The sequence below is a fragment of the Propithecus coquereli genome, unplaced genomic scaffold, assembly GCF_000956105.1.
Source record: "Propithecus coquereli isolate 6110/MARCELLA unplaced genomic scaffold, Pcoq_1.0 Scaffold150, whole genome shotgun sequence".
NCBI classification, from domain to species: Eukaryota; Metazoa; Chordata; class Mammalia; order Primates; family Indriidae; genus Propithecus; species Propithecus coquereli.
The window spans coordinates 875,312-903,088 of record NW_012139414.1 but is presented as its reverse complement, the minus strand read 5'-3'; the positions used below and the strand labels follow the sequence as shown (position 1 = coordinate 903,088).

General features: G+C 44.0%; 2 protein-coding genes across 2 annotated transcripts in view; one reads left to right on the top strand and one right to left on the bottom strand.

The window, feature by feature from the left end:
- Window positions 1-52: 52 nt before the first annotated feature.
- On the bottom strand, window positions 53-23,387 carry LOC105807058 (nuclear envelope pore membrane protein POM 121C-like). The gene is made up of 13 exons (XM_012640331.1): window positions 22,815-23,387; window positions 21,043-21,258; window positions 20,565-20,723; window positions 19,724-19,804; window positions 17,863-18,034; window positions 9,718-9,809; window positions 9,001-9,074; window positions 8,389-8,513; window positions 8,166-8,268; window positions 7,682-7,861; window positions 5,143-6,795; window positions 2,665-2,787; window positions 53-2,247 (listed from the first exon to the last, which is right to left on the bottom strand). The coding sequence occupies exons 1-13, from the start codon at window positions 23,015-23,017 to the stop codon at window positions 2,150-2,152; spliced, it is 3,279 nt and encodes a 1,092-aa protein (XP_012495785.1). The 5' UTR covers window positions 23,018-23,387; the 3' UTR covers window positions 53-2,149.
- Window positions 23,016-27,777, top strand: part of LOC105806986 (dnaJ homolog subfamily C member 30-like) — a 12,761-nt gene continuing 7,999 nt past the window's right edge. The window contains exons 1-2 of the mRNA XM_012640235.1: window positions 23,016-23,245; window positions 23,371-23,467. Coding sequence (XP_012495689.1) covers window positions 23,016-23,245; window positions 23,371-23,467 — 327 coding nt within the window. The remainder of the gene's footprint in view (window positions 23,246-23,370; window positions 23,468-27,777) is intronic.

The following is a 27,777-nucleotide window of genomic DNA, read 5'->3' as shown; positions in this document are numbered from 1 at the left end:
TAGATCACAGTTTTTTTTTTATTCTTAATGACAGAAGCAGGAAAAAAAAAATCTCACATTCATACTAAAAACTCCAACTAGACTCAACAGGAATTAAGTCTTTATTTGTAATGGAAAGTCCCAGCCTCCCGTTCCTGTCCAGTGCGCGTACACATACACACTCTCACTCACGCTGTGCCAGGACGCCCTCCTTCAGGGGTTCCTGGGCCAACTGTCCTGCCTGTGGAACTGAGGTAAACTAGCTCAGAGTACTTAAACTAAGAGGATCTACCTTACGTAAGGTATAGGTAGAAGCTTGATCTCTATACCCGCGCCCCACCCCCACCCCTCCAATCCTAACAGGTATTTGGGACTTGAGGTTCAGGCTCCTTCCTCAGCTCCACACGCAGCCAAGTATTAACATGTCGGACTTCAGAGCTCTTCTGAGGGGTGGGGAGGAGCAGTCCCCAGCCACAAAACATTCAACCTCAGTCACTAAAGGGGGAGGGGGACGAGTTACATCTACATCACATTATTTATAAAATAAGAATTACGTTTTATATAACGTGTCCAGAAGGAGCTCTAGTCCCTCAGGAAAGCTGCCTGGGACAGCACATGAGCCTCCTCTTCACACAGGCATAACTTACTATACAGCTAATTTCTAGTCAATAGCGTTTATACTTAACCACCTCGATGAACCAAGCTTGAAGGAATTTAAAAGGCAATTTAGCTTAAATACAAAAATAAATTTTTATTTTGTTAAAAAATGTTTAAATATTTTTTCTTTTAATTTAGACACACGCATTCATACTTCTCCCGAAGAGGATGGGCATGGCAGCAAGGCTCTTGGGCCTGGGGTGTGTGGTTGTAGAACAAAGGAAGAAAAGAGGATGGATGATGGATTGGCAAGGGCCCTGACAGGGAAAAATAACTAAGATACGACCTCAAAGTAGTAAAGTATGGGTCATTAATTAGGTTTCCTAACAGATGTTATGGGTGATGCAGCCTCCAGTGAGGTCAGGTAGGTAAGGAGAGATACAGAGGAAAGGTCTTGCTTCCCCCGGGCCCCACCCTCCTGGGCTGCCAGCCCTTAAAGTCAAAACACCATTTGAAAATTCAGGAGTCAGCACTTGTAGCCATAAAGTGGTGCTACTTTCCACATTCAATTAGCTAGGCCCCAGAAAACTTGAAACAGTTAAGTCCGGCACTACCAACATGCCGCCACTCATACAATTCAATTCTTCCTCCAAACTCGATTCAAAGAGCGATAGACGTGAGCATCAGACAGTAACACAGGACAAGGCTCGAAACATACAATCCCGGAGAGGCAGACAAGGGCCCGATGAGGCCAATGGGTGTGGGGGGAGGAGGGAGCTGAAAGCAGCGGTGGGCGTCCTGCCTGCTCCAAGAGCTTTTCCCTCCTGGAGCGAGGTATCTCACCCCTGGCTCTGCCAGGCTAACAGTCTTGAGCCACCAAGCTTTTAGGGGCCAAACTGGCAGAGAGGACTGGAGATGAAACATTGACTCAGAACTGGCAGGAGGAAAACGGCAGGAGCAGCACCCACTGGGGTCTCCAAGGCAAAGCTAGATTCAAGATCATTTAAAAAGGATTAAATCCTGCAAGGAACCAGTGAGGGACAAAGCAGCAAGAAATGGGGAAAGAGTCCCCTAAAGGGACCCGAGGAGGAGAACCACTTTTTATAGCCAAGCCAAGCAAGGAAAAGCTTTAGGGATAATCGATTTCCCCCGATCCCATCGAATGCACACCAGAGATCCAAGCGGGCTGCAGCTTACACCCTCCAGCAAAGGTGGCTCTCAGGCCAAGGCGGAAAGGGAGGCCGCCTGACTACGGTCACACACAGCAAGAGGCAGGGAAGCGAGTGAACGGTATGTACAGATGTTTCCTTAGTTCTCCAGCCTCACCAGCGGGACTGTTCAAGTAAAGGTTTTGGGCTCTGCCCTGCCAGACCCGGCCTCCCCCTCCCTGAGGCTGGTGCTTCCTCCAGGAACAGGCAAAGGGCACCAGGGCCACCACTACCCTGCTGGTGGCTGAAGCCAGAGATCTGGGGCAGATTTGCTTTATGGAACTCAAGGTCAAAGGCTCTTCCTAGCAGGTGCCAAGGTCCAGATTTGGGAAAGGGGTGGGGGGAACAGGGTCAAGGGACAAAGGCTATTTTTTGCGGGTGTGCTGCCTTCGGGCCTGCAGTCGCTGTCGAGCCCCTGGGGTCTTGGATCCCGCACCAATGGAAAACGAAGGGGCCGCTGATCCTGGAAAGATTCAACAAGATCTCATCAGGGCAGCTGCTACCTGAGAAAACATCTCCAGGTACTCTAATCTCTGAAAGTTAGGCCAACAGAATACTGGGTGCTTCCCAAGCTGCACCAGCACTGTGCAGAAGGGGCCTACTGAAAATGCAAAATCCCAGAGGTGGTCTAAGAATGAGGTTCATGACTCCATTTTTACCTGGCTTCCCAAGTGATCTGGGGACTTCTACCCAAGACGGCTCCTCTCTGGTCTCTGCCGTCCGACTCCCTTACCTGGGTTGTGTGGACTCTCAGGCCAACTGCATCTTTCCCACACCAAGCCTGACCTTCATGGGGCCTCAGAGAGCCAGGAAACTGCTACCCACCCCAACCCGCCTCAGGAGATATGCAGGTCCCGCTGGCCAGAGACTTGCTTCTTACCGAAGGGTCCGACTCCAACAAAGCCTTGGGTGGGTGTTGATGACCCCCCGAAGGAGAGGGTGCTGCCCGATGTGCCCACTCCAGGAGTAGGGGTGTTCTGACCAAAGGTGGGAGTGGAGGTGCCTAGAATGAAGAGAGCAGACAACCAGAGAGCTGTAGACACCAGGCCAGTGAGCAGAGGATATCAAAGCAGGCAATGGAGCGAGGTAGGTGGTTTGTTCTCTGCAGGGGCATTTCCCATAGGATACCCGACTCCCGTCCTCCCCGACTGTTCCTGGCTCTCTCCCCCAAAAGTGACTGCGTAACATATTTAGTCTTAACACCTGCTGCTCCAGGCGACTGCCTTCTCCCAGCCTTATAATGGCAGTGCTGCAGCAGAGAGAAAGCCCCTCATGCTGCCTTCCCCTGGTCACACAAAGAGTTGGGCCAAGGAGTTCCCTTGGTCAACATTGAAGAGGGGCCCCCCACCTCCTAGCTTGACCAGGTCACCTACCTTCTAACAGGACTAATCTCGTTATGCTGCTTCTCCCTGGTTACCTGTGCCCTCCCCTCTAGAAGCCACAAACTCAGCACCAGTCCACCCTGTTGGCTCCTAACCTCACAGTGCTCTCCAGAACGTCAGCAAACTCCCTTCCCCTCACCTGCTCCAACCAAGTTCTGGCTGCCCTGTCCCCACACTGCTTTCCCCCTCCAGGCCAGGCTCTTCGCCCTCACGTGCACAGGTCCCAGGGCTAAGCAGGCACAGGCATCTCCCTCCTCAAATACCTTAACTCGTTTGAAGTTCAGGTCATCAGACTTACAGTCAGCGCCTTTGTCCTTGTTAGCACCATCTTTCAACTGCCAGGCCATTCCCCCCTTCATTCACGGAGGACACCTGGCTCACTGTCCTCCCCATCCCACTCCTGGTGACTTCATCTGCAAGGATGACTGATGATCCTCTCTACCCTCTGACCTTGTTGCCTTGATGAGCTTTTCCTCTACCCCACCTCTGCCACTCACTATGGTCACCCTGTCACCACCAGGAACTGCTCCAGCTCCCAGATCTCACTGCGAGCACTATTGCACTCTTCCTCCAGCTCACTATTTCTAGTTCTCCCACCTCCCGCATTTCCTCAACCTCATCAAGGCCTCTGGTCCCCCACGCCTCCTGCTATGCTTGCTTGGGTTTACACAGGCTGGGTTTTGCCAGATCTCTACATATTTTAGGTCTACATCTCAACAACTGAATGTTGCTGGGGAAAAACTGGCCTCACTGTGATCACAATTCTCCAATCCACAAAACTGCCTTGCAAATGTATTACACTTTCTTCTTTTTTTTTTTTTGAGACAGAGTCTCACTCTCTTGCCTGGGGCGAGTGCCGTGGCGTCAGCCTAGCTCACAGCAACCTCAAACTCCTGGGCTCAAGCAATCCTACTGTCTCAGCCTCCCGAGTAGCTGGGACCACAGGCATGCGCCACCATGCCCAGCTAATTTTTTCTACATATATTTTTAGCTGTCCAATTAATTTCTTTCCATTTTTTGGTAGAGACGGGGTCTCGCTCTTGCTCAGGCTGGTCTCGAACTCCTGAGCTCAGAACGATCCGCCCGCCTCGGCCTCCCAGAGTGCTAGGATACAGGGGCGTGAGCCACCATGCCCGGCCGCCTTCTTGTTTTTTGAAGACAGGGTCTCACTCTTTCACCCAGGCTGGAGTGCAGTGGCCTCATCATAGGTCATTGCAGCCTTGAACTCCTGGGCTCAAGTGATCCTCCCACCTGGAATTACAGGAGTGAGCCACCACACTTTCTTAAATTATGTTCCTTTTCCCACTGTTCAAAATGGCTATTTCAAGGGGCCCTCTTTGTATGTATCTTAACCTGACTCACTCCTGAAGATCTTCTCTCATATTTAATGAAGAAAACAGAAGCTATAAGGGTCAAAATTCATCTTCTACATGATAGATAAGACCACTTCATTTTTTTGCTTAAAATTCTACAATAATTTTCCTTAATACTTAAAACTCAAACACCAAGCGCTGACCACGAATGATCTTCACCTCCACCTGCCTCTCAGCTCCTGTACACGTTTCCTCCATTGTTGTCCCTCCAGCCACACCTGCCGTTTCACACGCCAGCTTGCTTCTGCCCCTGGGCCTTTCTTTGCACCAGCTGTCTCCTGTGCCTGCAAGGTGTGCTCGCTCTTTCGGGCTCTCTCCCTCCCTCCCTCTCCCCATACTCCCAACCCTCTTTTGTCGCAAACACACTCTCAGCTTAACTTTTTTTACTTCCTCAGAAAGGCCTTCCTTGTCCACCTTAATCCACAATGGCTCCTCCATAGTCATTAATTACACATCTTATCAAAACATTGACTGCTGACATTTGACTTCCATATTGAATGTCTATCTTTTCATCGCCACAGCAAAAGCTTACTAAGAGCAGAGCCTGTGCTTGCTCTTAAAACAGCACCTGGACCAGCAGACCAAGCATGTTCCCACACTTACCTCCAAACACAGGTTTGTTCTCAGGTGGGCTGGGCACACTGAAGGCAAAGGGTGTACTCTGGCTGGGTGTGCCCAGGGTGTTCTGACTTAAGCTCCCACCAAAGGGGGTGGTGGTGCCTGTGGTCCCACTCTGTCCAGCTCCAAAGCTAAAGGCTCCAGAGGCGGAGCTGGTGCCTGGGGTAGCCACGTTGATCCCAAAGCCCCCACTGCCAGCCGGGGCTGCTGATGCCCCAAACGTGAAGGGCGATGGAGTTGTGCTGCCAAACACTGAGCTACTGGTCCCACTGCTGGTGGTTTGTGTTGTAGCTCCAAAGCCAGAGGTGGTGGCTGCACCAAAGGAGAAAACAGCTGTGGTGCTACCAAAGGCTGGCTGAGTGCTGGCAGGTGTGCCAAAGGCAGAGGCTGTGGTTTTCAAACCACCAAAAGCTGAATGTGCAGTGCTGCCAAAGGCTGGCTGGGCTGGGGTTGGCGCTGGAGTCGCAGCTGGGGCCGGGGCTGCAGAGTTTCCAAATGTGAAAGAGCTGCCAAAGCTTGGGGCAAGGGCTGCCTTGGTGGCCCCCTGTGGCTGCCCATCGGTGGCCCCAAATGTGGGCTGGGGGTTGGCTCCTGGATATGATGGGAGAGGAGGCTTGGTGCTTGAGCCAAAGGGAATGTTGAATGCTGGCGTGGTTGTGTTACTGAACGTCAGCGTAGGCTGGCTTGTGGTGGCCGGGGCTGAGGTGGTCAGGGTGCTGCCAAAGCCACTAAAGCCGGCAGTGCTGCTGCTGGTGGCTGTCTGAACAGCACTGGGAAGGGACTGGCCAAAGGTGGTGACTGTGGTTGATACGGGCATGGCAGGAGGCTTGCCAAATTGGAATATGGAGCCCATAGCTGGGGTAAAGCTGGCACTGGAGGCAGGGGGCGCCCCAAAGAGGAAAGGCTGTGCAGTGGAAGTGGTGGTGCTAGTTACACTGCTCATGGTGCTGGTCACACTGTTTACACCAAAGCCAAAAGCAGGCTTCGAAGCAGAGTCTGCAGATGTACTGGCTGTGGTGGTAGAGGCCACTGTAGAGGTGGCAGTGGCCAGGCCAGTGAAGAGAGGGGCAGTTGTGGCTGCAGCAGTGGCTGGAGTAGTTGTCTGCTTGAAGAAGGGAGCAGACAATGGCACAGACGGAGGCAGCCCCGTGTTGCTAAAGACAGGCGGGAAAGTCAGGGCCGAGGTGCTGGCAGTTGTGGGGAGAGTGGAGGTGGAGGATGCTGTGGTCGTGACTGAAGGGCTAGATGGCTCGGGGCCTTCCTTCTCACTCTTAGGTGGGACCATAAAAATGGGCTTGAACATGGGAGACGATGAAGACACAGCAGGAGCGACAGGGGAAGGAGGGTTAGAAGGTGGGGTGTTCAGCATTCCAAACAGAAAACCTTGCTTGGGGGTGGGGGACGGGGCAGACGGGGCTTGGGGCTTGGCAGATGTCTCGGCCGGGAGGGCTGGAGGCGACTTGGTGTCAGTGACTGGTATTGTGGAAGAAGCTGGGCCCAGCCCCATGAACGTGACTGTGGATTTCGAGTCTGCAGAGGTGCCTGGAAGGGGCCCTGACTGTGAAGAGCCAAGAGAGGCCAGAAGGCTGGGTGTCTTCGGAGGCGAACGGGCCTCAGTGGTTACCACTCCAGCAGATTCTGGGAGGAAGAATGAAAAAAGTCAATTCGAATACTTTCAATATCTCTGTATCTTCCCCATGCCAATCAGAGAGCCAGGGATCCAAGAGTCAGTCAATGAATATGGCTAAGTCTACATAACAGGCTCATGAAGTAAATCAAGCATCTGTTATTTCCACCTCACAGATCATCAGGAAGAAGGGGATAAAATGGGGCCTTGTTGAGGGCCACATGTACAGAAACCATGGAAACTCCAATCACCTGAACTCAAGTTCAGTTACGTATCCAGATACACCTTATGCATCTGACAAAGATTTACTATGTTCACCCCCCAGGCACTGGGTGGAGAGCATACGACCACAAATGAGCTAGTCTCTACCTGTGAGCCCTGGAAGAGAGTGAATACTAACCCTACACCACCATTTGATGAAGAGCAATAATAGAGGTGTGCATATATGCAGTGCCGTGAAGGCACCAGCTTGGGACATTGAAAGGACCCTTGAAAACCTAGCGGGAAAAGGAATTAGTACTGTGTTGGACCTGTGGCTCTGACCAGCATGTAACATATTAACCACATCATCACATGCACAGAAACCCCTCCCAAGAAAAGCACTGTTAGTTTTATTCCCATTTTACAGATGACAACAGCAAGGCTCAGAGCAGCCAAGGAACTGGGTTTCAGATGAAGAGCCAAAACGAAGCTGCCTTCCCTGGCTTTAAGTGTTGCAGTACACCTGCCCTAAAACTTCCCAATTAGAGAATGCTAAGTTTTAAGCTTGGGCCAGCTCCGGTTTGGTAAGTCAGAATGTGTTCAACCTTTAGAACAATTTCCCGCGACTGATAGGCACGATGCTTTTCCTTCAACCTAAGCAAAGGTTGATGCTCCAAGGGCACCTCTCCCACTCACCTGTGAAGGATGGGAGGCCTGGGGAATTCTGCATTTTCTTCAAGCTCTCTAACAGCGGGTTGGTGCTTGGGGCCGGGACGGAGGCTAGGGAGGAGGCAGTCCCCGCAGCAGGCAGGGTAAAAGTAAACGAAGGCTGAGTGGTGGTTGGTGGGGTCTCAGTGATGGAGGTTGAGGCAGCATCTGAGGAAGAAAGAAAAGATAAAACTGCCCTGGCTTGTATGAGACTTCTCTCCAGATGGCCTACCAGAGAGCAGGGGATGCTCGGGGTGGCAGGACAACTCATCTAGGAATGCCTCCCCTCCAGCGCAATGTCCATGGTTGCCCAGTTTCAGTGAAGGCCCAAATGAATTTCTCGAGTGAGAAAACATGAACTCTTCCTGGGGTCTTTCCGGAGAAACTCATTTTAAAAAAAGACACCAAAATAACCAGAGGCAAGAAATACTTTAAACCTCTCTGGAGTGGGCAATTGGTCTGTACTCCTTACCGGTCTTGTCCTCCAAAACCTTGTTGAACCACTGTAATGAAGCTTTCTTTTCTAAGTCGAGGTCTTCGGCAGTGATTGAATAGCCAAGCTGAGGAGGTGGAGGCTACCAAAGAGATAAAGATTCAGGTCAATCAGAAGAAACTGCAAGAAACCTGTACTTAGCCTTCCTGAGACTCAGAACAGCAAAGCTGGGGTGGGCAGGAGTAGATGGACAAGACCGTACCAACGTCAGCTGTTCCCCTCGCCTGGAGGGCAGCAGCTGAATCTTCCGCTTTCGCTGCCCAGAGCTGCCAGGTGTAGATGGGGAATTCCAGGAGTTCTGTTTCTTCCATGTGGTTGTATCTACAACTAAAGAAAGAAATCTAGACTTGTTTGTGTTCTTCCCTCTTCCAGAAATGGATAATTTTGTCTACCAACTTGGTTCTTAACATTGAGTTTCTCTGGGTATCTCTGAAAAGATTCTATCTTCCATGGTTTGGGCACTTGGATGGTGTTTGCAAGATTATTTCTAATAGTTGAGAGGATTTAAAGAGACAACTGCTCCAACGTTGTACATACAACTGTTTACTGGACAGTAATTACCTCGATTGTCCATGATGCCTCAAACTGAGCTCATCTCTATCCAGCAGTTATTGCTTTTACTGTATTTGTCTGCATTACCTTTCTCGCTTATCAGACTATAAACCTCTGAAGGACAGGAAACCTCTCTGTAGCTACCATGCCCCAGACAAAGTAATGTGCAATATGTTTTCTCAATAGGTATTAATCTAAACATCCTCCATAAACACTTGCATCAGCACCACTACCAGCCACTCCTGCTGGCTCAGCAACCTACCCCTTTCTCCCTGGGACTCCTTGTCTGTCACCAATGGAGTTGAAGAACTGGAATGATGACAAAGCTCCTCTTCTCTACTGGGAGAAAAGACAGAATTTAATTTAGAAAGATTTCCTGACCAAAGTACTGAGTAACTTCTTATACTCCTGGAATTACCAAGTGGCCAATGCTTAGGAGGACCATGATTTACAATCTCAGTATGTTGGGATAAAAAAAAAAAAAAAAGTCAAAAGAAAATTCCTACAGAAAAGAAGGGAGGCAGCTCATGGAGGCCACGGAGAAACCTTTGTTGTAAAACAACCACAAAACAAGAATCTTCAAAACTTTACTTACAACCTGCCAGGTTCCTGGGAGCTCTAGACACAGCTCCTGAGGGAGTGGAGTTCCAGCCAACTATAAGGACCTACGGGGTCGGCTAGAGTCAAGAACCTGAAGGCTCCTGCCCATTGCCACAACTCTCTCCCTGCGCTCCACCCTGGGTGGTCTCTGCTCTTGCACCCTGACCCCTCACACTGGGGCAAGAGGCGGACAGCCATAGGACTATGAGAGATGAGAGCAATTCAGGTGGGTACTTCACTGTCCTTCTCCCGGGACTTGATTTCTTTGCTTCTCCAAGTCAGGGGAGAACAAAGCCTAAGAGCTGAATACATTTTCCTCTTTTCCTCACCTCTCATTTGTCGATACAGCAAGTGATAACTGCAGGAGAATGCTCATTACCTTATTTTCTTTGCTGGCCTCTCCGGTGTCTGGGAGCGGGATGAGGCCGGGCTAGAGAAGGGTGATGAACTGGGGCCACTTCTCTTCCAGAGCTAAAAGCCAAACCAAGAGCGACATGACTAAGCCAAGCCAGTTGATAATTTAGCATCTGACCCTCAACCTAACTTAGTGGTTCTATACATCATTGTGTACAAAAGCCTTTTTTTACGTGACTAATAACATATTTCTTTGTGAAAAAAGATCCCTGAAAGGAAAGTCAATTGCCAGTATTATTAATAATTATGGAAGCAAAAAAAGAAAAAAAGGAGTCTAGAAAAGTAATGGAATGCTACCTAACAAATGTAGAAGGAATGAATGCACTTTTGCGTATATTAAAAAGTAGGATGTTGCATTCAGGAACGGTAGAGCTATGCTGCATACAAGCCTACTATAGACTGTCTATGGAAAGGATAAAAGTAAATTAAGAAACTGTCCCAGTGAAGATAAGCCAGTAAACTAACTTAGTCTTACTTTCATTAAATTTTCAGTTTTAATTTACTAAATTAATTTTTTAAAATACGCTGTCATGGCATTTATGACTTTTGCAACACTTATGGCATTTATTATTATGTGACAATTATCCATACATCTGTCCCTTCTACCAGGCAAGTCTCTGACAGCAAAGATGGTGTTTTCTTCTCTGCCTCCTTCAAAGGCAGCTAAGTAACTGTTGTAGAGCAAACACTGCAATTATTCTTGTAAGGGTTGAACCTGATTACAAAGATACTGAACTATTACACCTAACACCCTTTTTTTCCTACTTGAAAAGCTTCTAATGATTTCTTACCCAGTAACAGTTGTGTCACATAAGTACAAACAGGAAGACAACAATGTTTAATAAGAGTTCAAAAGAAGAAAAGAGGGACTTAAATAAAAGACTAACATCAGGAAACCCAAGGCCCAGAATGACCTTCAGAAGAAAAATGATCACATCAATAAGTTTTTAAAGTTATGCTCAGAAAAAGAACAAGAAACAAGAAAAGACAGTCATTTGGAAAGGCCAGAGCACAATGGTTTAAAAAATATGGGATTATAGGGACACGAAAGAATAGAAAAATCCATTGAAGTGATCCAAGGAATGAATGAATATATACTGATGTATGAATACATATATGGCCATTTTCAATTCCTTCAAATCCCTAATGCCACCTCACTGGTTCTCACACACGACTGCTCATCTGTCAACTGTGGAACTGTAAAAGAACGTAAGTGTCTGGGCCTTGCATTTTTAAATAAAGTGCCCTGGACACTGAAGGCTCCACATACCTTAGCAAGTAAGGGTCAGAAATGCCAGAGGTGACTTTAAAGTTTAGCCAGGGTGGAGCACAACTTGGTTCCACAATTAGCAAAAAACAGTGTTGTATCTCTACTTCACTGACTACACGTAAACACACATTCCAGATGTAACAAAGAAAAGGATGTTTGCTGTCACTTCTATTCAACGTTAATACTCAGTCCTAGCCAAATGCAATAAGGCATAAACGAACAAACAGTATAAGATCGGAAAGAAAAGGAAAAAACTGTCATCACGATAGACAACATGATCGTATATACAAAAATCCTGAAGAATATAGAAATATTCAGAATTTAGCAAACTTTCTGACTACAAAATCAGTTGTATTTCCACACACCAGCAATAGACAACCAGAGTTTAAAGATACTATTTACAGCAGCATCAAAAACATATACCTATGGCTCATGCCTGTAATCCTAGCACTCTGGGAGGCCGAGGCAGGTGGATTGCTCAAGGTCAGGCATTCGAGGCCAGCCTGAGCAAGAGCGAGACCCCATCTCTACCAAAAAATAGAAAGAAATGATCTGGACAACTAAAAATATATATATATAGAAAAAATTAACCAGGCATGGTGGCGCATGCCTGTAGTCCCAGCTACTCAGGAGGCTGAGGCAGAAGAATTGCTTGAGCCCAGGAATTTGAGGTTGCTGTGAGCTAGGCTGACGCCACGGCACTCACTTTAGCCAGGGCAACAAAGCGAGACTCTGTCTCAAAAAAAAAAAAATATACCTGGGAATAAATCTAATAAAAGAGAAATAAAACCTCTATACAAAGAAATTAGAGATGACATAAATAAATGAAGGATATTCCATATTCATAGATTGGAAGACTCAATATTATTAAAATGTCAATTCTATCCAAAATAATCATCAGTAGATTAAAGGCAGTCCCAATCAATGTTTCAACAAGTGTTTGTTTTTTTTTTTTTTTGGTGGAAATTGACAAGTTGATCTAAAAAGTGCATGAAAATGCGAAGGGCCGAGGTCTAAGACAATCTTGAAGAGGAATGAGAAAGTGGGACGACTTATTCTACTAAATACCAAGTACAGGGCAGGAAAAAAAAGACTGGCACAAGGGTAGAAAAACAGACCGACGGAACAGAACAGAATCTAGAAATGAGCCCACAACATACATATGGACACTTAAATTATGACAAAGGTGGTGCTATAGAGAAATAGGGAAAGGACAGTCCTTTCAATAAATGCTACTAGAGAAATGGACTTTTTAATTTTTTTTTTTTTGAGACAGAGTCTCACTCTGTTGCCTGGGCTAGAGTGCTGTTGTGTCAGCCTAGCTCACAGCAACCTCAAACTCCTGGGCTCAAGTGATCCTCCTGCCTCAGCCTCTGGAGTAGCTGGGACTATAGGCACATGCCAGCCCACCCAGCTAATTTTTCTATTTTTAGTAGAGACAGGGTCTCACTCTTGCTCAGGCTGGTCTTGAACTCCTGAAGTCAAGCAATCCTCCCTGCTTTGGCTTCCCAAAGTGCTAGGATTACAGGTGTGAGCCACCATGCCCGGCTAAGAAATGAATATTTCTATGGTTAAAAAAAAAAAAAAATACTAATTTTGATCCCTACCTCACACCACACACAAAAATCAATTTCAGGTGGATTATAGATCTGTGTATGAAAAGTAAAATAATAAAGCTTCTAGAAGGTAGTACAGGAAAAAATCATGACCTTAGGTAGCTCTCAAACAGTACACAAAGTATACTAACCATAAGAGAGTAAAATGGCAAGACACAGAGTAGGACACTTGCTGCAAAACCTCATTGACAGAGGGCTCATATCTAGAATATATAAATAACTTATTCAAATCACTAAGAAAAAGACAACTTAACAGAAAAGAGCCAAGAAACTTGAACAGGCATTTCATAAAAGAGGATATACAAATAGCCAATAAAAAGATCTTATTTCTGTCTAATTAGTAATCAGGGAAACCTGATTAAATTAAAACCACACTGAAATATTACTTCACACCCACCAGAATCACTGATGAGACTGGCAACACCAAGCATTAGTGAGGATGTGAAACAACAGAAACAAAAATCTCATATATTAATACTACTTCTAGAAGTATAAACTGAAACACTCACTTTAAAAAATTATTCAGCAACATCTACTAAAAATGAACATACGTATACTTTCTATGTGTGTACCAAAAGACTTACACAATTGTCCATAGCAGTATTATGCAGAATAGCCCCAAACTGGAAACCCAAATGTCCGATAGTAGAATGGATAAATTAATTGTGGTATATTCATATTATGGCAGTATACAGCAATGAAAATGAATTATTCACTGCCACATGCAACGACGTGGACAAATGTCACAAGTAAAATATTGAGTGAAAGAAGTCAACAGCAAAGAATGAATACTCTATGTTTCCATTTATATATTATAAAATTCAAAACAGGAAAAACTATATATGGTGCTAATATTCAGGAAGGATGGAGGAAAGGAGTAGTGATGAGGAGCAGGTGCGAGGGGGGCTTCCGGGTACTGAAAATGTTTTACTACTTGACCTGGTTACATGGAGCTGTAGTTATGATTTGTGTTTTTCTATGTATTATGCTCTAATTTAAAAAGGCCATGTAAAGAGTAAGGTAGATTACATGACATGGAAGGCTCTGCAAGACATAATGGCTAAAGAGAAAAGGTAATGGTTTTTAAAAAGCACAAATGCTGTGATCCCATTTTGTAGAACAGCCCAAAAATTCCGTGTATTATCTGTATTTGCACAGACAGTAAGAATGCAACAATAGGTACCTATGGGATGGAGACTGGGCCAGGACACGGGAATCTTTTTTTCTACTTAAAAAAAAAAAAACCTGAAACCAGGAAAGGTAACACTTGCATGTTATAGATTACAAGAGTATATAGTAAAAAGTAAACTTCCCTTTTATCTCAGTAATTATTACCAGTTTCTAATATATCCTGTCAGAATTATTCTATGCATATTAAAAGATTAAAGACACTAGGAGCCCAAATAATAGAGAACTCCATACACAGTTCTGCACCTTGTTTTTTATGTATTTTTGAGATTGTTCACAAGTTTCTATTACTAAGCTGCCTTAGCATTTTTTTTTTTTTTTTTAAAGACGGGGTCTCACTCTTGCAAACTCCTGAGCTATTATAGGTGGTGAGGGCCTGGCTTAGTCTTTTAAATAGTTACATAGTATTTCAACTTACAGAATTACTGTAAGTTAGTTATTCAGCCAGCTCCCCTGAAAAGATACATTTACATTGTTTCCAAGCTTCTGCTATTAAAATAATGCTACAGCCAAATGTTTGTACATGTCTTTGAGTGTATGTGCAGCTGCTGAATCAAAGAGCATGTGCATGTGTTGACAACTCCTGCCGCACAGCCTTCTAGAACTGTACCAACTGAAGCTCCCAGCAGCAATGCATGAGAAGCTTATTTCCTCTAATACTGTACTTATATGGTTTCTACCTTATGTTTAAAACTTTAGTTCATTTGGAATAGGTTTCTCTAACATAGGAAAAACTCTTGAATTTGAGAAGAAAAAAGACCAGCAGCTCTTCAAAAAATGGGCAAAAGATATGAACAGTCATGGAAACGGACCAGAAAATAATCATTAACATATGAACACATGATCAAACTTATTCGTAAGAGACCAAATTAGATACTTAGATACTACTCTTCACTTGTAAAATTGGTGAAAATCCAAAGTTACGACAACCTCATCTATTCGTGAGGATGTGGAAAAATAATCCCTCTCATACAATGCTGATGGGAATGCTAAATGGTTCGCATTCTGTAGAGGGGGATTTAACAATGTCTAGCAAAATTACACATGCATTTAACCTCTGACCTGGGAAACTTGACTTCTAGGAACCTATTTTTTGCATATAGTTTAAAAAAAATGAAAGATAAAAAGTAACAAAATGGAGAGGAAGGGAACAATGTGAAGAGGAAAGGGATGGAAACTGGATTTCTCGAGTGTTTCTTGTCTTAGTATATGATCTTTGGAACAATTTAAGTATTTTACATAAAAACAAAACTATTTCCAAAAGAAAAAACATAGAAATCCCCAAAACTTTCAAACATCTTGAACAAATGAACCTTACTATATATAAAGCTGGTGATGTAACCAACTAACAATTAATTCGCATTACTTTAAAACACAATATTTTGATTGTATATCCCCAGTATTCATAGAAGGATATATACTAAAGACAAAATGAATCACGAATAATTCTTAAACTGACTTCAGAAGTCTTACTGTTAATAATGACACTGATGATGTTATTTTGAAATCGTCTGTACTAGGATCAATCAAATAAGTAACTATGGACCAACATTTTTTGTGTAAGAATATATAAAAATGTAAAATCAAAGAAATTATGTAAAAAATTTGGCTGATGTAAATCTGAATTTGAAATATTCAGATTTCAAATTCCTGGCGGGGGGGAACCACCAAGCTTTCTATCAAAGACTGCTGGGGTCAAAACAAAAGGATACATGTGATAGTTTAAAAGGGCTCCCACAGGCCAAAGTAGGAAAAGTTTGTGCATCAAAAATAACAACTACAATGTATTGAAAAACCATGAAATGTTCACAAAAACTCAGAAGTTCATGAAGACAGCAACAGCAAAAACCTCACTGGTCACCTTTGGCCTTAGCTATGGCATCAAGCCTTATTATCTTGTCATTCCTCTGGGAAGGGCCTGTTCTTCTATATAAAATGAAATTTTATAAGTGCAGAGGGCACAAGAGTATTAGAGTATCACCATTTGCAATCTATTTTAATAGTAGATCTAGGTAAATGGCTGATAAAGTCATCAGGTGGAAAGGTCACAGAAATATTGAAATGAATGAATAGGAATGACAACACCTGCATCAAGTGATCAATATTCGTATCACAGAAATTGGGAAACCAGATATTATTTGCATCCTGATGTGATACAAAAGGAAACACACAGCACCACCTATGAAGTATTCTGCCAAAATAATTGAATTTGAATCTAATCAAATTTAAGGATCCAAAAAACCATTTACATGGAAAACAGTATCCATTTACATGGATAAAGTACATCTTAAATTGACACCATGATGATGCAAACTAATTCCAGAATGTGAGGAAATTCTACAGAAGAAAATGATCTATTTTTTCAAAAGCACGAAGAACAGAAAGAAGTATTATAGATTAGAAACGCCTAAGAGATTTATCAACCAAATGCAATGAATTGATTTTTGGCTCCTGATTCAAAGTAGTTTTGGGTAATAAGGGCAATTTAAACATGGAGTGAGCCTGGGCAACATAGTGAGACCCCCCATCTCTAAAAGAATAAAAAATAAAAAAATTAGCTGGGCATGGTGGATCACATCTGTAGTCCCAGCTACTCGGGAGGCTAAAGTGGGAGATTGTTCAAGCCCAGAAGTTCCAGGTTGCAGTGAGCTATGATTGTGGCACTGCACTCCAGCCTGGGCAACAGAGCAAGACCCTATCTCTTAAAAAAAAAAACAACAGTGATATTAACTAATATTAAAGAGTTATTATTTAAGAAAGATAGTAATATTGTGGTTATTAATGTTTTAAAAAAGTCTCAACAGTTAAAAATACAATGAAGTACCTGTAAATGAAATGAAATGTTTGCAATTTGCTTTAAAACACAGAGCAGGTAGCGCGCGGTGGCTCACGCCTGTAATCCTAGCACTTTGAGGGGCCAAGGCGGGAGGATTGCTTGAGCTCAGGAGTTCAAGACCAGCCTGAGCAAGAGGAAGACCCCATCTCTATTTAAAAAAGTAATAACAATAATAACAAAAAAATAAATAAAAACTCAAGCAAAAACAAATTGAGAGAATTGATGGAACAGGACTAATGAAATGCAGTTAACTACAGAAGCTACATGGAGGTTCATTATATTTTCTCTCCTTTTGTGTACATTTGAAATTTTACATAATAAAAAGATTTTAAAAATAGGAATTATAAGTGTGTACTTAATAGGGCTATTGTGATGATAAATGAGGAAATTCATGTAAAATGCTTAACATAGGGCCTAACATAGAATAAGTGTTCAAAGTAAAGGTTATTATTATTATCTTTTTTTTTTCATTCCCACAACTACTCTGGCTCAGCCTTCACCTTTCATTTATATTATTGTCAGAGCTTCTGGGCTGATGAACTTGTCTCAAAATTTTCTCCTCTCAGAAATCTTTCTCCATATATGCTTTTTCTTTTTTTCTAGCTACTATGTACTGGGTACCCACTTACTGACAGGCATGTAATGGGTGCTTTTCAAACATTACCTTTAATCATTACAATGATCCTTCAGAGATGCGAAAAAGAGAGGTTAAGTGATTTGCCTGCCCAAGACCCTACAACTACTAAGTGTCAGAGCCACGATTTGAACCCAAGTCTGTCTGGCAGCAAAGCCTGCTCTGTTCCCTATACAATAATACTCCAATCCTCTTCCTAAAACAGAATTAGGACCACTTCTTGTTTAAGAAACTTTCACTACATTCTAAATGCCTATAGCATAAATCTCTTTGATGACTCACAATGCAATCCAGACTCAATCTACCTTTTCAATCCCATTAATACTATATTGAATTGTTTATCTTTCATCCATTTATCTGAAATTAATAGCTTTATCTTGTATCAGGATTCCACATATGCACTGGTTTACTTTCTGGGCTTTCTATTCTGTTCCATTGGTCTATATTATCACTCAAGTGTTTGCCTCTTAGCTTAGAGGCAATCCTAATTTCTGACAGACAGAAGGTGATAAACATCAATTAATTAATGCTGGGAACCCACTTCCCCCACACTACAAGAGCTGTACCTGTGAGAAGCCTCGAGTAGAGCTGTAGGAACTGGTAATGGCATTGCGACTGCAGCTAGGGATGCCACCTGTGTATGCGCTTGCCAAGGAGCTCACAGAAGAGGTACGGGACCTCTTATTCACGTGGTCCTCTGAGCTCTGGGAATTGAGGCCTCTCTTCAGAGACCCAGGCCTAATAAAAAGAAGATAGTTAGATGTACTACTGACGGCAACACTCTTTTAAGGTTTCTTCCATGGTCATGACACCTTTTTTTTTTTTTTTTTTGAGACAGAGTCTCACTGTCTTGCCCGGGCTAGAGTGCAGCGGCATCATCATAGCTCACAGCAACCTCAAACTCCTGGGCTCAAGCGATCCTCCTGCCTCAGCCTCCCGGGTAGCTGGGACACGCCACCATGCCCGGCTAATTTTTTTTCTATATATTTTCAGCTGTCCGATTAATTTCTTGACACCTTTCTTAATAAACATGAAAAAAAGAAGATAATGCTCGTAATTTCTGCTGCTAAATCGATCTGACAAAGTCAGTAGGGAATGCCAAATATTTAAAACTTAAATACATGATTCCATTTGTATAACAGTCTAGAGAAAGCACATTAATCTACAGTGACAGACAGCAGAGTAGTGGATGCCTGGGGACCGGGACAGGACTGGAGGGAGGATACAGGGAGGCCATGAGGGAACTTTTGGAGGTGATGATGTGTTTACTATCTTTATGGTGGTAATGGTTTCACAGGTGTATACATGTCAAAACATACACACTTTAAACAGGTAGTTTATTGTACATCAATTATACTTCAATAATGCTGTTAAAAAAAATCGAGTTAAGAGGAACCAACCATTTTTTCTAAGCCTCCAACTGAAACAGATTCCCTATATATCTTTCTTGTGGGAGAGTTGTCCAACTTCAGTTACAATGTAGACGACTTGGTATCTCTTACAGTGATGCACGTCAACCATAAACCTGTTTATTCTTATTTAAATGTATTTCCTCTAACTTTCATCCATGAATCCTATCTAAAGCCAAACCAAACAAGTTATTTTGCCTCTTTCATGTGACAGTCCTTCAGTTTTTTGGGGGACCATTATCCTCCCTCATTTCCTTATTCCCCTTGAGATTTGCCTCCTCTGGGCTAGTACTTGTACACCTCCCAAATCCCCTTCACCCACCACCACCACTTCCCCTTGCAGCTGCTGCAAATCTCCTTAACATCTTCGATGCTTCACTTCAATTTCAGTTTGCGTACATCCTCTCTTGTGGTGCAGTATGCCAAACTCAACACAACACTCCATGAACACTCTGAGCAAAACTAAGAAAAGCAGGACTACCACCCACCCACCTCGTTCTAGTCTTTCTTCTAACAGCACAGACTAGGAGCGTGTTAGCGTTTCTGGCAGCCACATCATACTGCTGACTCAAATTAAGCATATAAGCTATCCTTAAGTCTTTTCACACAAACTACTAAGCCATTTTCCTTTCTATTCAATTCTTACTCTGACAAATACTCCAAAGTATTTTTAAACTCAAATATTGAAACTTTACATTTATCTTAAATTTCATATCACTGTATTTTATCCTTTGCACGAACCTTACACTCTTTCTGTTTATATATTTGGTTATCAAATATATTTACAAATCCTCTTGGCCTTAGCATATTTCACCCATATTAATGCTAAAATATTAAAAGGAACTGGACAGAAGATAGTTAATTGTGGGAAGTTACTCAAAATATTCCTCCCTGATTTCAAAGATGTGAACCTGAATTAAGTGATACAAAAAGCAAAGAGGAAAATCTGTAGGGCAATCACTCTAATAATTCCATTTTCCAAGTAGTTGATATTTTATCCACATGGATTCTGACTTACTTAGGCACAAAAGAAGCGGGGACTCCATTGGCCACAAGGGGCTCAAATGCTGAATGTCCACTCCCACTGCTATCATGGCGCCTGTGATAAATAAAAAAATTCTCAATAAATGACATGACTTCCTCAAAAAAATTCCACAAGAGCAGGGATTTTGTCTTGTTCACTGCTCTATCCACAGTATTTGGAACAGGGTCTGGCACACAGCGGGTGCTCAGTAAATATTTGCTGAATTAAAAAATGAGTGGAATCTTTAACTGACTCCTTGAAAAGCCACAAATAGTCCTATATCCGAATTAACCTCTTAAACGTTCTCTCCTTCCACACTTAGGAAATTGTTTACTCCATTTTCATTAAGTTACCATATAAGCCAAATAAGGAAATTGGTTTTACTCTCATTACTGGTAACTCTACCATACTCTAGTTTTCACTTTTCTTTGACAAGTATTTCCTTCGGCACAATTATGACATTTAAACTGGTGGTTACCCAAATAATTGAACAACACAAAATGTGAAGGGAAGACTTTGAGTATTCAAATGTGAAAATAAAATTTAAAACATCTGTATCAAAAGTAGAGGGTAACATGGCTAATAGTTGTCAGCTTCTCTCTAGAGAGTACTTAAGAAAAACATAAATTATAAAATGTATCTAACCTGTGCCTTAGGAAATGCACAGCATTGAAGCCCTTATTACCAGGCTCTTTCACGAAAGTCAAAGAAGGGGACCTATTAAGGCTCACAAACTGGAGTTGGCCTCTGTATCTTTATGAGAATGCTCTGTATTTCAACAAATTCTCAGGAGTCCACTTGGGAGGCCTGTTTAGTACTCTACTGGGCCTGTTACCTTCTTTTATTTTCCTGGCTATCAGCAAATATTTGGTCTTCTTCCTCCACTGTCCTTTTCTTCCTCTCTTTGAGGGCACTCAGGACAGTCTCCTTTGCACATGGGTCTGGGGCACTACTTGACGGTGACGATAGCGTTGAGCTGATTATCTGCTCTGGTCTGTAATGAAAGACAAGACTCTAGCAGTAAGATATTTTAATTACCATGCCATGTAGCACAGACTCAAGTCACTGAAAATCAGAAGCTAACCAACAGGCAAAAGCATAATTTAGACTCACAGAAACTGCTCTTAGCAATTAAAGCTACTGTCAAGGGCAAAACACGAAAAATAGAAGGTTTTACTAGAGTTTGGGACTTCTCATTCAAATAAGCTGCTACTTCCTTTTTTTTTTTTGCTTTATAGTTGCTCTGTCAGAGGAACAAATGTAGAAGAATGAAGTGGACACAAAAGGGATAGTATTCTTCCAATAATACTCACATTGTGGGACGAGTCAATTTGCTGTCGGGAGGGGCAATCCTCACAGTCACTGGGCTACACACCATCTTGGAATTACGAACAGATAATACAGTCTTCTTTTGACAACCATTCCAGCACACTGTGGGAAGTACCCCCAGAAAGGAATATTGGGCCTGCTGGATCGGATACCGTCTTCGAGGTGTTATTACAAACCGATTTGATAAAGTCCCACAATCCCTGCAGGGAATCGGAGACACGTCATGGAACCAAAGAAGCACCAAAGAATGTCAGAAAACTTAAATGGCTAAAGAACCACACGAGTTCAGACATCCCACAGAGAGCTTAAATCTCCTTCTAAGCAACAGAACAGTTATTTTTATGGCAACTTCCCCCTATTCCATCTAAGGGCAGAGAATGACAGCTGCTTAACAGTTGTCTCTATAACGGACTTCAACAATTTCAGAGGGAAATTGAAAACCCTGCCCACGCAACTAAAACTACAAAGGAAAAAAAGTATGTGTTGTTAGGGTGTGCACAGAGGAACTTTTCAAGAATCCTTCGATCCTTTACGCTAAATCATCAGTAATATGCACCAAAAGCCAAACATTTTTAACACCTAGTCCATCTTCTGAACTAAATGTATTTATCAGAAATCTGACATCTGCACCAAATTTTTTGTATTCTCTTTTATCATTCAGCTTTTGGGACTAAAGGTTCGGTGGCTCACGCCTCTAATCCTAGCACTCCGGGAGGCTGCGGTAGGAGGATTGCTTGAGGCCAGGAGTTTGAGATCAGCCTGAGCAAGAGCAAGAACCCATCTCTACAAAAAACAGAAAAACTGGCAGGGCGAGATGGTGTGCCCTGTAGTCCCCGCTACTTGGGAAGCTGAAGCAAGAGGGTCACTTCAGCCCAGGAGTTTGAGGTTGCAGTGAGTTATGATGATGCCACTGTACTCTAGCTCGGATGATAGAGCCAAACTCTGTCTCAAAAAAAAAAAAAAAGTCTCTTTAATTTGATCAGCTTGGCTGGGCACAGCGGCTCATGCCTGCAATCCCAGCTCTTTGGGGGACGCCTCAAGGCCAGTAATTCAAGACCAGTATGGGCAACATAGGAAGACCCTACCTCTTAAAAAAAGGAAAAAAATTTTCCCTGTGTGGGTGGCATGTGTCTGTAGTCCTAGCTACAGCAGAGGCTGAGGTGGGAGGATCCCTTGAGCCCAGGAATTCAAGATTACAGTGAGCTATTATCCCAACACTGCAATCCAGTCCAGGCAATAGAGTGAGACCCTGTCTCTTAAAACAATTTTCTTTTATCAGCTTTATCAATCAAAGAGGTGTTTTCTGACAACCTCTTTGAGCTCTGCTAAGTGATACAATTTCTTTTTTTTTTTTTTTGAGGCAGGGTCTTGCTCTGTTGCCCAGGCTACAGTGCTATTGATAAAATTTCTTTTACTGGTCCAAAGACAAAAATATAAACAAACATACTACACAACTAAATGATGTTTTCAACCAGAGACATTTTAATGGCTTATTATGTATTCCACTAAATTAGACTGCACTAAAATTCAGGCTGTTTTAAAAATTGGAAGCGAATAACTTTGGCAACACAATATCTTATTTCGAGAGTTAGAGGAGGGCAAGAGACGGCTGACACACCAAGGTTTTGTCAAAGAGGACAAAACCACACAGAATCCACTTTGGATGTGATGAAAAAGAAAAACGATTTAAAAGTCAAGCCCTCAATTTAAAGCCAGTCTATCCAGAGGAGGATCTGCGAAGATCAGTGTATCTTACCTGTGGGAAGGCCTCCTAGAGGATCGGAGAAAAGGAGTGGGGAGAGAGGGGTAAACGTGGTGGACACGATGGGTTGGAGGGGTGGGAGGGGCAGGACGGGCGAGACGGGCGGGTGGGCGGCGGCCAAGCCTCTCTCGCAGGTCCCTGCCCTCCTGAGCGGGGGCAGGCTGCGGGGGGCCAGGTTTGCCCAGGTAACTGCCCATGAGGAGCAGTTCAGCAGGGTCAGGTCCTTCGAGTAGGGTTCGCGGCTCTAGAAGATTTCCGTTTACTGCGGACTTGGTCGGAGGCGAAGCGAGCAGTGTTCGCCGACGCCGCGCGTTCCGAACGAGCGAGGACAAGGCGCGCGAACCTCGGGGCTCGGGGCTCAGTCCCCACCAGGCCGCGGTAGCCCCCACGGCCAGCCAGGCCAGCGCAGCCACCGCTGGCACCAGGTACAGCACGAGGCCGAGCAGCGACAGGCCGAGGAGCGCCGCCCCGGCCGGCCCGCCGCAGCCCCCGCCCCGGCCTCGGCCGGCCCTGACACTCGCTATGGGCCGCCGCCGCTCGCCTCCTCCAGCCGCCGCAGCCGCCGGAGACATCGCGGCTCCGCGCCGCGGAGAAGACTTAAATATCCCAGCGTGCACCGCGCCGCGCGCTGCGTCATCGCGCGCCGCGTACGTCACTGCGCGCGCGACTGGGCGCGGCGACCGCGAGGGAAAACGCTACTGCCCGGCAACGCCTGAGACCATCCTCGTTTGGAAAATGCTGCGCGCTTTAGACGCCCAGTGCTGATAGTTGAAGTTTCCCGCGTGGCTACACGCGCGGCACCCATCCGGAGGCGGTCCTGTGAAAGAATCGCGTTAAAAATAAAAGCACCAGAGAGCTACTACTCATGTAATTCTTAATCCGTGATATTTTATAGGGGCTAACCTCCCCTCCAGCACAGCCTGTTATTAGGCCCTTTTCACAAATGCTATCAGCGGCCCTTAGTTTTTTCAGATACTGTTTTTTCCCAAAGTATAAACAGCTAAAGGGAGGTTAACTTCAACAGCAACAGTGAAAAGCAAGACCAAATTAACCACCCTTGTTAAATGTGGATCTAGCTCTAATAAATTGCGAATTAAACCTGCTTGTGTTTCAGGCCTCCAAATTTTTGTTTTTTTAAGAGTCAGGGTCTCGCTCTGTTGCCCAGGCTGGAGTGCAGTGCAGGCTCACTGCAGCCTGAACTCCTGGGTTCAAGCGATCCTCCTGCCTCGGCTTCTCAAGTAGCTGGGACTACAGGCGTGCACCAACACACCCGGTTGATTTTTCTTATTTTTTGTAGAGACGGGGTCTCACTATTTGCCTAGGCTGGTCTAAAACTCCTGGCCTCAAGCAGTCCTCCCACCTCAGCCTCCCAAAGTTTTGGATCACAGGGATTACAGATGTGAGCCTCTGTTCCCAGCCCAGGCCCCAAATTTGAGTCTCTGCAGTACAAATTGATAACGTGGGACAATTACCTTCCAAATTTCACATCATGGTCCAGATATTGGGGTAGATTTTAAGGATTTGTGATCAATTTACCTATGTTAAATTTAGCTGTCAGAGAAAGTAGATGAGTGGTTGCTTAAGGCTGGAGTGCATTGGAGGGTGGGGAATAGAGAGCGACTGCTAATGGTCACAGGTTTTTTGGGGGGCAGGACAAAAGTGTTTTAAAATTAGATTGCAGTGACAGTTGCACAACCCTATGAATTGTATGGTAGATGAGTTACATCTTAATAAAGCTGTTACAAGAAAACCTGGTAGTCTGCCAATCCTGACTTTGGCTTAGCTCAGCTTCCTCAGCCATTCATTCATTCATTTGTTCATTCCATGTAACATTGATATAAAGAGATTAAGGGGGGGAAATGCAGCGTCTCTAATCTTTAGAAGCTCTGTTTAGTAGGGAAGAAAGGTGTAAATAGAAAGTTGCAATTCAGTGTGGTAAGTGTGATAACAGGCACGAAAAGAGAAGGAATGATGAAGGTGAAGTTAGGCTAGGAGGTGCTACTGGAGCTGAGAGAACTGGTTAAAGCAGGTTCAAGGCAGGTGAAAGAAGCACTATGCAGAAGCACAGAGATGGAAAGGATGACAACGTAAGAATCTCCAAAGAGTTCAGTATAGCTGGAGACAAGGGTGTTCAGTGGAATAGTAAGGTAAGAATTGTAAGGTAGGAATACTAAGGTAGGCAGGGCTAAGTACCTCTGGAGCAACTCAGAGAGATGAGAAGAAAGCAGTTTGGATTTCAGCTCTTCCCCAAACCATTCCCAAAGCAATTCTGCTTCTGTTTAATATATTGTGATTTCACATAAGACTTCATTTGAAAAGAAAAGGGAGTGGGCTGTGTTGCTTAAGAAAAAACGTCATTACTATCAGTAGAATAGTGGGTCAAAAGTCAAGCTGCAGTGGGTTCAACAGACAATGGAAAGTGAGGAAATGGAGGAAGTGACTACAGACTCCCAAGAAACGTGGATAATAAAGGAAAAAGAAACATAGTATCACTCAGCAAGAGTCCTTTAAATTATCATATATGACTGGAGGAGCTACAGTGTAGGAGCTACAGTGTACAAATGCCATGAGACTAAGTAAGATTATTAAGAATTAATGTAGGCCAGGTATGGTGCCTCACACCTATACTCCTAGCACTCTGGGAGGCCGAGGCGGGAGTTCAAGACCAGCCTGAGGGCCGGGCGCGGTGGCTCACGCCTGTAATCCTAGCTCTCTGGGAGGCCGAGGCGGGCGGATTGTTTGAGCTCAGGAGTTCGAAACCAGCCTGAGCAAAAGCGAGACCCCGTCTCTGCTAAAATTAGAAAGAAATTAATCGGACAACTAAAAATATATAGAAAAGATTAGCCGGGCATGGTGGCGCATGCCTGTAGTCCCAGCTACTCGGGAGGCTGAGGCAGGGGGATCGCTTGAGCCCAGGAGTTTGAGGTTGCTGTGAGCTAGGATGACGCCACCGCACTCTAGCCCGGGCAACGCAGTGAGACTCTGTCTAAAAAAAAAAAAAAAAAAAAAAAAAAGACCAGCTTGAGCAAGAGCGAGACCCCATCTCTACTGAAAATAGGAAAAATTAGCTGGGCAACTAAAATTAGAAACAAAAAATTAGCTGGGCATGGTAGCGAGAACCTATAGTCCCAGCTACTTGGGCGGCTGAGGCAGGAGGATCGCTTGAGCCCAGGAGTTTGAGGTTGCTGTGAGCTAGGCTGATGCCCCACTCTAGCCCAGGCAATAAAGCGAGACTCTGTCTCAAAAAAAAAAGAATTAATGTAAATGGAGAAGTCCATAGACTGAGCCCTGGGGCACCCCTGTGTTTAGAGAATGAAGAGATGGACATATAAAATGCACAAATCATTTAGTAAAACACAGATAAACACGACTACATTAAAATTTAACACTTCTGTATGGGAAAAGACAACATATGCATCTAAAAGAAGCCAAGACTGGAAAAAACAATTTTAACACATACAACCGAAGAGGATTAGTAACTAGAATTTATAAGGAACTCCAAAGAATCAATAACAAAAAGCTCAATTTTTTAAAAAGAGAATTGGTATTTAAAAAAGCAACTTATTGGCCGGGCGCGGTGGCTCACGCCTGTAATCCTAGCACTCCGGGAGGCCGAGGCAGGTGGATTGTTTGAGCTCAGAAGTTCGAGACCAGCCTGAGCAAGAGCGAGACCCCGTCTCTACTAAAAAAAATAAAAAATAAAAAGAAATTATCTGGACAACTAAAAATACATAGAAAAAGTTAGCGGGGCATGGTGGTGCATGCCTGTAGTCCGAGCTACTAGGGAGGCTGAGGCAGTAGGATCGCTTGAGCCCAGAAGTTTGAGGTTGCTGTGAGCTAGGATGACGCCATGGCACTCTAGCCTGGGCAACACAGTGAGACTCTGTCTCAAAAAAAAAAAAGAATTCTCTCTTTCTCTCTGCCTGAATGTCCTTGACCTGGGACATCAGTCCTCACATTTACACTTGGACTGGAACTCACATCATTGGACACCACTCAATCTCCTGGGTCTCCAGCTTGCCAACTGTGGATCTTGGGACTTCACAGCCTCCAAAATCACATGAGCTGATTCCTTACAATAATCTCTCTCTCCCCTGCCTCTCTCCTCTCTCCCCTCTCTCCCTCTCTCCCTCACATGAGCTGATTCCTTACAATAATCTCTCTCTCCCCTGCCTCTCTCCTCTCTCCCCTCTCTCCCTCTCTCCCCCCTCCCCCTCTCCCTCTCTGCCTCTTTCTCTCTCTCTCTCTCTCTGTTCTGTTTCTCTGGAGAACTCTAATAAATACAAAGTAAGCCATCTGAGGCTTACCAGAAAGCAGGGTACTAAGTGTTAATATTAGAACAGAGATTCTACAGTTAGAGCAATCCTGGGATAAGAGCATTGCCACAGGAGTTCTGGTTCTGCCAAAGTAGAGAGATCTTATAAATACATCTTCAGCATCCTTGGCATCCAGTTCAGATAGCAGAAAGGTTATAACTAGGGATAAGGACAAGGGCTACTCTAGACCTACTCTAGGTCTGCCCTAATAAAATCTAAAATCAAGCCATCACAAAATCCACAGGGAAAGTTTAGAGAGTGAGTCTCACCAAGTTAGAAGGGCTTAGGAAACACTTTAGGCTGTCCACAAAAGTGTAAAAATAAAGCATAAAACCAAGCCTGAAGAAGTATAAGTCATCAGCCAGTAATTATGAATACATTGCCTGTTAAAACAGGAATCTGTATACATCAGGGAAAGATGACAGAATCCAAAGTATTGTTCACAGTGTACAATATTAAATAAAAAACATTCAGACATACAAAGAAACAAAATGTGATCCACAGTCAAGAAAAAATGAGGTACACAGAAATGAAATATCTTGAGATGATCCAAATATTGAACTCAGCCAACCAAGACTTTAAAGAAGCTTTACAAATAAGTCCAAAGAATTAAAGAAAAACATGGTTTTAATGAATAAATA